General features: G+C 41.5%; 1 protein-coding gene across 1 annotated transcript in view; it reads right to left on the reverse strand.

Moving 5' to 3' along the window:
* The window catches only part of LOC126418187 (zinc finger and BTB domain-containing protein 17-like), a 73,414-nt gene extending 61,903 nt beyond the window's left edge, over positions 1–11,511 (reverse strand). Inside the window, exons 1-2 of the mRNA XM_050085174.1 lie at positions 11,380–11,511; positions 10,940–11,146 (exon numbers count right to left, since the gene is read on the reverse strand). Of these exons, the coding sequence (XP_049941131.1) occupies positions 10,940–11,146; positions 11,380–11,502 (330 nt within the window). The 5' untranslated portion in view covers positions 11,503–11,511. The remainder of the gene's footprint in view (positions 1–10,939; positions 11,147–11,379) is intronic.
* Between the last annotated feature and the right edge of the window lie 2,491 nt (positions 11,512–14,002).

The following is a 14,002-nucleotide window of genomic DNA, read 5'->3' on the forward strand; positions in this document are numbered from 1 at the left end:
ATAACCTTTTCATACCCTTCTGTCCGACTTCCAATCCTGGCATTAAAATCACCCATGAGCAGAACACTGTCCTTGTCCTTTACTCTAACAACTACATCACTGAGTGCATCATAAAAACTATCCATCTTATCTTGATCTGTCCCTTCACAATGCGAATATACTGATACAATCCTAATTTTCTTGCTAGACACTGTCAAATCTATCCACATCAGTCGTTCATTTACATACCTTACTGCAACTACGCTGGGTTCCATTCCCTGCTTTGACTCCTGACAGGTAGATCTTGTATTCTCCCACTTCCTCTTCTTTCTCACCCCTTACCCGAATGTCTCTAACAGCTAAAACGTCCAACCCCATCTTACTTGCAGCCTCTGCCAGCTCTACTTTCTTCCCAGAGTAGCCCCCATTGATATTAATAGCTCCCCATCTCGTTACCATTCGTTTGCCGAGTCATATCTTAGGAGTCCCTGGTTTGTCAATTAGAGGTGGGACTCCATCACCTCCAAAGGTCCGAGGCATTTTGCTCTGATTGTTGCCAGCATCATATTTAAAGTACCAGGGAAGCAGGTTGCTAGCCTTACTTGCCTCGAATCCCATTGAGTTTTACCCCTAACGGTTGAGGGACTAACCAGTGGATTTGGTAGTCTTTGCCGTATAGATCTAGAAAAGGCATATGACCGGGTTCCTAGGGGGAAGTTATTGTCTCTTCTACGAGATTATGGAATAGGAGGCAAACTTTTGCAAGCAATTAAAGGTCTTTACATAGATAGTCAGGCAGCAGTTAGAATTGACAGTAAATTGAGTTCATGGTTCAGAGTAGTGTCAGGGATAAGACAAAGCCGCAACCTATCTCCACTGTTGTTCATATTATTTATGGATCATATATTAAAAACAATACACTGGCTGGGTGAGATTAAGATATGTGAACACAAAATAAGCAGTCTCGCATATGCGGATGACTTAGTTGTGATGGCAGATTCGATTGAAAGTTTGCAAAGTAATATTTCAGAGCTAGATCAGAAATGTAAGGACTATGGTGTGAAGATTTGCATCTCCAAAACGAAAGTAATGTCAGTGGGAAACAGGTATAAACGGATCGAGTGTCAAATAGGAGGAACAAAGTTAGAACAGGTGGACAGTTTCAAGTACTTAGGACGCATATTCTCACAGGATGGCAACATAGTGAAAGAACTGGAAGTGAGGTGTTGCAAAGCTAATCCAGTGAGCGCTCAGCTGCGATCTACTCTCTTCTGCAAGAAGGAAGTCAGTACCAAAACTAAGTTATCTGTGCACTGTTCAATCTTTCAACCAAATTTGTTGTATGGGAGCGAAAGCTGGGTGGATTCAGATTACGGTTACGGTTACGGATGTGAAAGTAGCTAGGATGATTGCAGGTGCTAGTAGATGGGAACAATGCACTATGAACTGAATGCTTGTTTTAATGCAACAGAAACCAAAACATTGCATTAAAACAAGCATTCAGTTCATAGTGCTGTGGAATGTGGGGAAAAAACCGCAAATTGGCATTCATAAGAGGAACAACAACAAAAATGCAACAGGAGCGTAATATGTAAGAAATTGTCCATGCAACCTGCCACTGATGATGCCTTGCAGAAAATAAAGGCGAAATGCGTATGGCACTAAAATTGTGTTTTATTCAGTTGCTGTCAGACGGTCCATAAGTAAAAATTACCAATATACCGTAATAGTGAACAGGGGTCGACAAGAAATTCGTGAACTTACACCACTTATTACCCGAACTGCCCATTTCTGAGCCAAAAATATCCATTTACAATGGGAAGAGTTACTCCAAAATATAATACCATAAATCACAAGTGAATGAAAATAAGCAAAGTAGACTACTTTTTGTGTCGAACTATCACTTTCTTCAGATACTGTACAAATAGTACAGCATTGAGTCTTTGAACAAGATCCTGAACATGGCCTTTCCACAACAGTTTACTATCTATCTGAACAGCAAGAAATTTGAACTGCTCAGTTTCATTAATCATATGCCCACACTGTGAAATTAAAAGGTTGGGTTTTGTTGAACTCTATGTCAGAAACTGTAAAAACTGAGGTATATTATGATTTAGCATTAGTTTATTTTCTACAAGCCATAAACTTATGTTGGATGGTTGGTTTAAAAGAGGGGAAAGGGACCACACTACAAGGTCATTGGTCCATTGTTCCTAATAAAACAATGCCACAAGTGTGGGAATAAAACGGACAAGACATATAACACAAAATGAAAAGAAAGGAAAAACCACAAGAACAAAGGAAAGGCAATGAACACTATAAGGAACAAAAGAGGACAAGAAAACAACAGAGAGACCCTAGAAACAGAAGAGAGTAAAACAAGAAAGCAGATTACAGTGGCTGGCCGACCACGAGAATAAAAAGGAAGAGCCAGCCACTCTGCAACACATTAAAATTTCTACCCTAAAAGCACTAAGGTGGAGGACACAGAGGGACAAAGGAAATACCCTAAAACCTACATTGAAGTATAAACCCCACTCTAACGGATAAAACATAAATCTAAAGCTGCTGCTGAGGCATCATTGCCCAACACCGAAGGCAGGGAGCTGGGAAAAGTTAAAAGTCCGCCGAAGAGCGGCTAAAAGTGGGCAGTCCAGCAAGAGGTGGACGACTGTCATTTGGGAGCCACAGCGATACAGAGGTGGGTCCTCACGATGGAGTAGGTAACCATGCATTAGCCACATATGGCCAATGCAGAGCTGGCAAAGGACAACTGATTCCCTGCGAGAGGACCGCATGGAAGTCTTCCACACACTCGTTGTCTCCTTAATGACACGCAGCTTGTTGTGCATACTGTTATGCCATTCCGTCTACCAAAGCCTGAAAACCCTGCGGCGTAAGACAGAGCACAGGTCAACTTTGGAGATGTCCATCTCCAGAAGCCGTTTCTGCGTCCCCTGTTTGGCCAGCCTGTCGGCAAGTTCATTGCCAGGGATTCTGATGTGTCCTGGGGTCCACACAAACACCACTGAATGACAGGACCGTTCCAGGGATGCAGGGATGGACTCCTGGATGGACACTACCAGAGGATGGTGAGGGTTGCACTGGTCGATAGCTTGTAGGCTGTTCAATGAGTCAGCACAGGAGAAATGATGCACCAGGGCATGAGAGGATGTGCTCATGAGCATGAGATATGGCCACCAGCTCTGCAGTGAAAACACTGCAGCCTTCTGGCAAGGAGTGCTGTTCAATATGTCCTCCATGAAAATATGCAAAGCCTACATGACCATCAGCCACCGAGCCATCAGTGTAAACCACATCAGAGCCCCGGAACACGTCAAGACGAGTGGAAGTGACAGCGGAGAGCGCCGGGGTTAACTGAGTCCTTAGAGCCAAGCAAAAGGTCCAGATGAAGCTGCAGCCGAGGAGTACATCATGGACACATACATGAACGGACCAAGTAGAGGTGGTAAAGGGAAAGAGTCCAGTTCGGAGAGAAGGGACCACAATCATTAGCCTCGATCTGGGCCGCCGATGTGGGAGATGGACCGCCGCGGGCGGGAAAAGGAGACGGTAATTCGGATGCTCAGGAGAACTACGAATGTGTGAAGCGTAACTGGTGAACAGCTGTGCACATCTGATCTGCAATGGAGGGACTCCAGCCTCCACTAGTACACTGGTCACCAGACTTGTCCTAAAAGCTCCAGTCACTAGCCGAACCCCGCAATGGTGCACAGGGTTGACTAAATGCAACGCTGAGCGAATCATAAACCACACTTTCAGCATTGGACAAGGGCTCTGTAGAACTGCAGCAGCGTAGAGTGATCTGCACCCCAATTGGTGTTGCTCAGGCAACGGAGGGCATTGAGGTGCTGCCAGCAATTCCACTTAAGCTGATGATGATGAGGAAGCCACGTCAATTGGGCATCGAAAACCAGTCCTAAGAATCGATATGCCTCCACTACAGTGAGTGGATCATCATGAAGGTAAAGTTCTGCGTCCGGATGAACGGTATGACACCGACAGAAGTGCGTGACACGCGACTTTGCGGCTGAAAACTGGAAGCCATGGGCTAGAGCCCATGACTGCACCTTATGGATGGCTCCCTGTAGGTGCCGCTCAGCAACACCAGTACTGGAGCAGCAGTATGAAATGCAGAAGTCGTCTGCATACAGAGAAGATGAGACGGAGGGCCCAACAGCTGCTGCTAGACTGTTAATGGTCACTAAAAATAGAGAGACACTCAATACAGAGCCCTGTGGGACTCCATTCTCCTGGATATGGATACAACTATGGGAGGCATCAACTAGGACATGGACAGTATGGAGCGACAGGAGGTTTTGGATAAAAAATCAGGAGTGGGCCTCGGAGACCCCACTCATACAATGTGGCAAGGACATGATGTTGCCAGATCATTCCATATGCTTTACATAAGTCAAAAAAGATGGCAACCAGGTGTTGGCGTCTGGAAAAGGCTGTTCGGATGGCAGACTCGAGGGACACAAGATTATCAGTGGTAGAGCGACCTTGGCAAAAGCCACCCTGACATGGAGCCAGTAGGCCACGTGACTCCAGGACCCAACCCAACCGCCGATACACCATACATTCCAGCAGCTTATGAAGAACGTTGGTGAGGCTGATGGGCCGATAGCTATCAGCATCAAGCGGGTTTTTACTGGGTTTGAGCACCAGAATGGCGGTGCTCTCCTGCCACATTGCGGCAGAAAGACGCCATCACGCCAGATCCAGTTGAAGATGATGAAGATATGTCACTTGTAGTCAGATGAGAAATGTTTAATCATCTGACTGTGGATCCGATCTGGCCCAGGAGCAGTGTCAGGGCAATGTGCGAGGGCACTGAGGAGCTCCCACTCTGTAAATGGGGCGTTATAGGATTCACTGTGGCACGTAGTGAATGAGAGGACTTTCCCTTCCAGCCGCCGTTTGAGAGTGCGACAGGCTGGGGGAGTAATTCTCCAATGCAGAGGCTCAAGCAAAGTGGGTGAGCGTGAAGCCCTACAACCAGCTGCTTTTGAGATCTTCAGCCACTGGTGGGTGTCATCTTTCCCACAAGCAGAAACCTGGGAAAGGAGTGACCCATAGGACCCATTCCTAGCAAGAGAAGCTGAAGAAGACTTACTCTTCTCGGGCTTAGAAGTGGGGACCGACATCCCTGATGGTTGGGAGGGGGGGGGGGGGGGGGTTGTTGCTCCCGAAGTAGGTGGTGCAGGAGCAACAAGGAGGGAAATGCCCCCTATCAATAAGGGGGCACGTGTAGTCTTCCGGCTCTGGTAGGTGACTGGGGTTGGCGGAGCTGATGGTGCCAGAACTGTTGTAGCAGCGGCGTAAGATGATGTCAGACGTACAGGATGGAGGCATTCAAATTTTCTCTTAGCCTCAGTGTAGGTCAGTCGGTCCAGGGTCTTGTACTACTTGATTTTCCTTTCTTTCTGGAGAATCCTTCAGTCTGGCGAGCAAGGCAAAAGGTGCTCTCCGCACAGTTGACACTGATGGGAGGCAGGGCACATGCAGTATTGGGATGTGATGGGCGTCCACAACCTTGACATTTGACGCTTGAAGTACAGCAGAAAGACACATGGCCGAACTTCCAGTACTTAAAGCACCACATCAGGGGAGGGATATAGGGCTTTACACCACAGTGGTAGACCATCACCTTGACCTTCTCAGGCAATGTATCACCCTTGAAGGCCAAGATGATGGCACCAGTGACAATCTGATTATCCCTCGGACCCCCGTAGACACGCCGGACAAAATGTACACCTGGCCGCTCTAAATTTGCACTCAACTCCATTGTCAGACTGAAATATGATACTCTTGATCATATTTACACTCTTATAGGGTGCGTGGGGTGTGATGGTTACAGAAACATCCTCCAGCTTGTCAAAAGTGAGTAACGTCCTTGATTGGGGAGAGGATGCTTTTTTGATCAAGACTGACCCAAATCTCATTTTGGACAAGCCCTCCATCTCCCCAAACTTGTCCTCTAAATGCTCAACAAAAAACTACGGCTTCATTGTCATGAAAGATTCCCCATCAGCTCTTGAACATACTAGCTACCAGGGCGAATAAGATCTGCTGCTATCCTTAGCCTGACATTCCTCCCATGATGTGGCCAGAGAGGGGAACGACTTCGGGTAGCACTTCCGTGCGCTGAATTGAGCTCGTGAACACTTTGGGGCTGCTTGTGTTTCACCACCACCAATAGGTGATGGACTATGCTTCACCGCGTGTCATCCACCCCGATGCCACCCACTACAACCAGGGGCCCTCCCCACAGGCGCCACCCAGCCGTAGCAACGGCCACCTGGCAGGATGGCCATTAGCGGGAGTCCCGGTGCCCCAGGGGGATGGGCATCTACCCCTTGGCATATGTGGGGAGTTGCGCAGGCATCAGCAGAGCGATCCCTGTGTGGTAAGGGGGGACCACCACAATGGACTGGCTACCGTGCTGGATATCAGGTGCAAAGGAGTCCATGGTCATCGTCGACACAGAAAGCGACACTGCATACTGCATGGTGGAAAACGCACCCAGGAAGGTGTCCTTCAGACAAGAAAGTGGGCTAAAGATCTCAATTCACAATGGACATGATGCACCATGTACGGCGCCCTTCCCCAATTGGCTCGCTATTCCAGAAAATTTTTAAAAATGGAGGTCAAACCTTACAGGGGACCATCACATAAAGGCCGAAAGGTGAGAGACTCCTTTTAGTCATCTCTTACAACAGGCAGGAATATCTCGGGCCTATTCTAACCCCTGGGCCGCAGGGGGATGAACTTACGTCATGAACTGCATCGTTTGAAGGAGTGCCAATATTGCACACAAAAGCCTTTACTACCAACTAGTGTCATCAGCAAACAGACATATTTTAGAATCACCTGTAATACTAGAGGACATATCATTTATATAAATAAGGAACAGGAGTGGCCCCAGTACTGACCCCTGGGAAACCCTCTTCCCCAAAGGAAACAGCAAATTTTATCATCTCATAGCCACAATGAACAAAAGTTGTTGTTCTTTCACATACAAGCAAACAACGGTTGAGGGCACAGACACAAAAATAGAAACAGTACAGGTACTGAGATAAGTAGTTGCTGATAATACGTAAAAACACAATATGACAGCGCCAGCTGCACTGCACTTATAAAGAGGATGACTATGGTAGACAGTGTGACGGATGCCATGTTGTGTCCACAAGTCATGTGGCCCACTGCAGTTGGCCTCTGCTGGCCGGCCCGCACAGATGTCATCGACAGAGTATTTGAAGTGTTGAGCATTGGAGGCCTAGAGCTTATCCATGTAATATGTACAGAGTTACAGCAGAGGAAATAATAAACAGGCTGGAAACTTCAAAATTCTTAGGAGTCCATATTAACGAGAATTTAAACTGGAAAAAGCCCTGTGTGGAACTTAACAACTTATTTCAGCCACATTGACACTTAGAATAATTACAAGTCTTGGCAAGAAACAAAACGGTAAGTTGACATATTTTGCATATTTTTATTCAATAATGTCACATGTAATAGTGTTATGGGGTCAGTCAACCTTTAGAAGCAAAATCTATGTCATTCAAGAACATGCTGTAAGAATAATATGTGATGATCGTCCACGGTCAACTTGTACACATCTGTAACAGGCGGTGGGCATTCTGACTACTGCTTCACAGTATATTTATTACCTTATGAAATTCATGGTAAATAGTCCACTGCAGTTCACAAGGAACAATGGTGTATATAATTACAGAACCAGAATGGCAAATGACATTCTTTACCAAACATTAAGGTTATCTTTAACACAAAAAGGGACGCACAATGCTGCAATGAAAATTTCTGAACACATACCCCGCGATATAAAATGTCTGACAGATGATGAAACAATCTGAAAAAGTTTCTCCTTGACAACTCCTCCTATTCTGCAGAAGAATTTCAATGTGTAAAAGGCAGAGCGTAAGAATTACAAAATCACATGTACATTTCAAAAACTAAAATTCTTAAAATATTCAGCACTTAGCCATATTTACAAACTAATTTGTGATGTGAATGTATAATGACGCATTTCACATCACTACAATTTGTTTTCGTGCTAAATGATCCATGGAACATGAAACTAATCAATCACTGTCATCTTTCCAAGTCAGATAACAAACACACAAACACACACACACACACACACACACACACACAGAAGCACAATTCACAAATGCATGACTGTTATCTTTGGCTGAAGACACACATTCATTCACACATGAACAACACACACATATGACCACTGTCTCGGGCTAGGGAAAATGGTCATGCGTGTATAAGTTGTGAATGTGTGTGTGTGTTGTTGTTTTTTTTTTTTTTTTTTTTTTTTTTGGAAGAAGGCCTGCTGGCCGAAAACATAAATGTGTAGCACTTTTTTTGTTGTGCCTGTCTGTGGCTCAACAACTCCTCTATATGATGAACAGCTGTCCTTTTCATAATACTGTTATTATCCCATCCACGGGCTACCAGTATTTTATTTTTATTAACTGTTGATGATACTGACTGGTTGTACAGATACTCTGAGATGAATAAAGTATATTATTTATCACAAAAGAAATTTGCATTCTGTGGCTATTTTAAGATATCAGCTGTTTATGACACATGAAAATTTGTGAAAGGCCAGGACACGAATGCAGATTTCACACTTATCAAGAGCAGTTGCCTTAACCGTTCTGGCTATCCAAGCATGCCTCCAGGAAAGATCCAAACTTCCATTTATCACGACATCACAACCTTTGTGCTTGCACAATCCACGATTCTCTCACAGTGAGACAAATAGCCCATGAAGAGGTGGGTACAGCACTGATGGGAACAGTATCTCTACTTATACAGTGTTTGTATCTTCACAATACAATGTCCTTCAGACATACATTCATTGTGAAGATACAAACACAGTATATGTACAGATATTGTAATCATCAATGATATACTCATCACTTGATGGGCTAACACGGCAGTATAATGTTTGTCATCCTGTGTGTGAATCACAATCTGTGCGAGCACTTGTGATAAGCAGGAAATCATAGTTTGTGCCCCAGTTCGGCACAAATTTTAATGTCACAAACAGCTGATGTCGATGCATAGTTGCAGAATGCTAATCTTTTTGCAATGTTTACCCCTGTTTTCACAGTGACTATTTCTTCAGGCATACAAGCATATCTAAAATGCATTGTACTGTGAAGATACAAACAACATATAAACACAGACATTATAATCATCAAATCTCTATTTGTATTCAATTTCAGATTATATTATAAAGAAAGATGTAACAAGAATGTGAAACCTTGAGGGGTACCACATTTTATATTCCATCATTCTGTGTATAGTATTATTCCTGTGGTGAGATTAGTCAATGTGATCCTCTGATTTCTGTCAGATGGTTGTCATTGCTAACATAACATTTTACTTTCACAGATAGAATATTTACAAAGTCTAAAACTTTGGTCATGTCACAGAATATATCAACAGAATAGTTTTAGTTGTCAAGTTCAACCAGGGCGTCATTTGTGAGATCGTACAGAGCTTTTGTTGTAGATCAGATTTTCAAGCAGTCAAACTGAAAGGCAGTTAAAGTTATGCTGTGACAAAATGATTCATTACTGCACTGTAGGCTATTTATTTAATTCTCTTTAATCAAATGGTGAGTGAACTGGGCTTGTAACTAGAGGTTAGAGGCAATATATTTTTGATTAATTTTTCATTCAGTTTCACAAATAGAATGTGGTAATACACTTCAATTCTCAGCCTGAAAATAAATAATGGTTAAACAATAAGGTACCAACTCTTCTTACAGCAGATGAGTTGGTCTGATTTTATCTCTCAATAATTAACACCACGAACAAGAAGAGCAAAGCACCCTTCCTGATGGAGCAAAACCAGTAACAACTGTCATTACAGGTATATCACTACAATTCCATAGCAACAATTACTTGGTGCGTATTAATTCAACGACTGATCAAAAAGTGACATATGATCTCTTTGCAAATCTGCATTACAGCTACAGCTCCTAGTAGATGTTCTGTTTTATTCTAATTCACAGAGAAATATGTGACTGTCAAAGCAAGATTAATGCAATCCATGAAAAATATACTTCTCTTGCATGATTGCCACTGCATTCCATATTTTATCTAAATTCTAATTCATATTGTTTCAATGTAGCCTATATCTGTATGAAGTGGACTTTTCTGAAAATTTCATGATGCATTTCAGTGTACAGAAAACACACCAACCATTTAATTTTTAATATTACAATTTTAATCATGGGATGGTGTCAACGGCTGTCACATAGATTTTCATAATCGAATAACAAAATTGCCAAAAAAAGTTGGTTTCAGTCTATTGTAAAGCAAAATTAAGAATACATAGTTACTTAAGTACTTCCTAGCATGAAACAGAATAAAATTAAACATCAGGCATAATTATTTGCGACAATTGCTCATAAATTCCTCTACACTGTAATAATATTTACTTGATAGGTACTTTTTTAAATGAAGTCAAAATTCTTCTGGTTAGTGATTTTTAAATTTTTCACAGATTTTATTTCTCAGCCTTATACCCATTTGGCCTATGAGTTGGTAACATATACTGATATTTGTCTCTCGTTTCATAATCAATGCTTAAACAGGTTTTTCACAAAAAGTTGTGGGTTTAGTTTAGAAAACTTAGATATAGAGGCCAGGAGCAGTTGTAAGAGCAAAGACCTTGAAGCGAAGTCTGCATGATTGTTTTTTTTTTTTTTTTTTTTTTTTTTTTTCCTGTACCTGCCATGGCTCGAAGGATTTTTTTTCTGTAGCCTAAAGACTGCAGTAAAATTGTTGTTTATTACACGCTGGACGTGGTGCCAAAGAAGAGGATGCATAATAGGCTACTTACATACCGGCACACGAAGATGATCTGAGTCCATATTTATACTCACATCGTGGGACGGCAAAACAGCTTGAGTTTCATTCGGGGATCCTTGACTAACGAAGCCGGCTTTGGCATCAGCGCCGTCCGCTTCCTCAATCATAGTTTTAAACATACTTTGTACACGAAGACACTGATCTGCGTACCGATCAAATGAACCAATCTTTTTCACACAGCTTTCACATACTGACTGTGGTAACACATCTTGAGTCTCAATCTGAAAATAAAGGTTTGCCGAACAATAACATTTGAGGCTTCTTACACTGGACCATTTCTTTCACGATTGTATAACCTCACATTAGTACGGTAAATATATTCAGACTTAGTATCAGCTCACAGTTTCAAAATCATTCAATGAAAACAAGACATTACGAATTACAGTTCACAATTTACATCGAATATTCCGCTGCCGTAAAGTTTATGGTACATACTATAGGCGCCTTTACTTACCAATATAGACAAATACTTAAAAATTTTGTCTGGCAGAAGACGATCCTTACTCTTGAACACAACAGTTGCATTCCCATCAGCACTAGCACACAGACGACACCAATATTTCCATTCTACATGCATCGTAACAAAAACCGCTAAATCACAATAAACAAAATTGACATTTTGTAGAGAACAAAAATTATTCGTCTGTTGTTTGTGTTTCTACAGTGCTACCAACATACACGATTGTTTTGTTTTTTGGAAAGAATTTCTACTTTACTGAAATCAATGAGTAATGTACTAATTTTCTTGTAATAACACAAACGACGTCCCGATTTCTGGAAAAGAAGCAAATGAGGTTCGTTTGTGAGTCAATTTATATAGATGTTCAGCAATGCTAATGAACTGAGACGTTGTCGCAACTGTAAGCGTTATCTAAAGCACTCGCTGTTTCAAAAGTGCAAGACGCTTCATGGTGTCAATGTAGCTTGTGTTTTAAACACGCTCGCAGTTTGTATACAGGACAGCAATAACTAATGAGAGACCTAAGAGATGTTTTCAATGGATATTCTACTTCCAGAAAGTTCCAAATATTGATAATCATAGAGTGTTTTAGGAATGTCGCGGGTTTTGTGTTGAGGTGTTATTGGCAACATTGTGTCAGACTGCATATGTTGTGAATAAACAAACGCAACTAGCCTGCTTAAATAAACCATTATTATTGTTTCTAGGTGTCCCGGCGAACATTTAAGTATCTAGGATTAGTGTAGAAATTGATTAACTTCGCAGTGGGCAAATGTGACACTTTTGTAGGAAAAAAAATTAGTGTTGCGTACAACCGGTAACGATATTTATTATTTCTCGTTCTAAGTCTGATACACTTTTATTTATTTCTTAATTCATCTGTAGATATTTTCCATCGCATAGAAGTTGTCATGGCATACATGATTTCTGTTATATTTATAGATATAACAGAAACTATTTTAATTTAGTCAAATCTATTATCTTCCTTAGACGAATACCCAACATCGATCCGAGATTTCCTCAACGGAAGCTGGATAAGACGATAACACGAATAATTACACTTTGATGCCCACGCTAATTCACCCAAATTTCACAGTAATGCCCTTTGAAGTCTGCAGTTTACACAATGTGCACTAATCTTGTTCTCTGGCTGCCTTACGTTGTAGCATCACGTCTGTTTAAGGCACTTGGAGCAAACCTAAAAGAACAACAATCAGAAGGATCATTCTTGTATAACGAGAAAGTACATACATTGTATATTTATACTTCCTTTTTATGGAGTAAACTTGTGATATTGTGTTGTATTCATCTCATAACATAACATGGATATAAATATGTCTTAATAATTTCTTTTTTTGAAGGAGATCCTTACTACTGTTAAGCTTCTTGGTTTTCTTTTAGGCTATGTAGAGGTGATTTATGTATGATAACAGATGTAGTTTTAATGCCTTTAGTTTTGAGTGGTAATTTACACAGTAAAATGTGCACAGGAATTATGTATTGTTTTCTGGTTAATTTGAGCTGCATCCTGTGTAGAGAATAATCGTCCCTATTTCACTTATTGTATTTGTGTATGTCTCTATTTAACTGCACAGACTATTTGCTTTCAAGTGCATAATTTATTTGTTTATGTAATTGTTTATCTATATCGATCAAAGGATCATCTCATAATGATATAGGAATTGTCAAGGTAATACAACGCAAATTGCTAGCTCAAAATATACAACAGATAGAATACATAACATATTTTAAGAAGCTAGAATTGGTGGTCTATGAAGACAGGACATGTGGCTGGCTATGGCCTTGATTAAGGAACCATTCTGCCATTCCACTAAGTCATTTACGGTAATGCACATCAAGATGTCAGGACAGAGCAATTCCTTCTTCCCAAATATTGAGTCAGAACCTTAAAGATTGCACTGCCTCATTCAGTTGGTCCTTATTGTACACTGTACTTGTGGTTTGTTTCAGGTAACTGGTAATATAAAACAGCTTTGTTTCTTGTTACTACATCTCTCCCCCCCCCCCCCCCCCCCACACACACACACACGTACGTATACACACACTAGAGTGGCTTGTGGACTGTAAAGATACTGCTGTACCCCCTGCACCAACTTGGCTTGTGGACTGTAAAGATACTGCTGTACCCCCTGCACCAACTTAGGTCTGTTAACAAAGCTGTTTCATACCTGCAAATATTCAACCTTGCCCTGCAGCCCATGTGAAAAACTTGAGTCAGCGTCCTCCCATGATGAATATGATTTTGCAGTCAAGAGAAAGTCAAGACATTACCACCATATGTTTTATGTCTTGATACACAACTTCCTTGTAAAAGCAACAAACTATAATCATGTTTTTGAAATGTGACAGGGTGTGATAGTTAACCCTTTTCATTACTACCCACTACTCTGAGTAATCTTTAATTGTGTACTATGCAGTACTTATGAAGAATGTTTCAGCTGCCTTTTCAAACATGCGTTTGTAGGAGTCTTTTTTTCATTTTCTTTGGCAGTTAATTATACAATTTTATTCCCTGATAAAAAATGCTGATTTTGATTTTCAGTTTGTTTTTCGTGAGTGAATATAAGTCCAAACTGACTCTTGTTCTATGATTATG

This window comes from Schistocerca serialis, chromosome 1 (assembly GCF_023864345.2).
Source record: "Schistocerca serialis cubense isolate TAMUIC-IGC-003099 chromosome 1, iqSchSeri2.2, whole genome shotgun sequence".
Taxonomy (NCBI): domain Eukaryota; kingdom Metazoa; phylum Arthropoda; class Insecta; order Orthoptera; family Acrididae; genus Schistocerca; species Schistocerca serialis.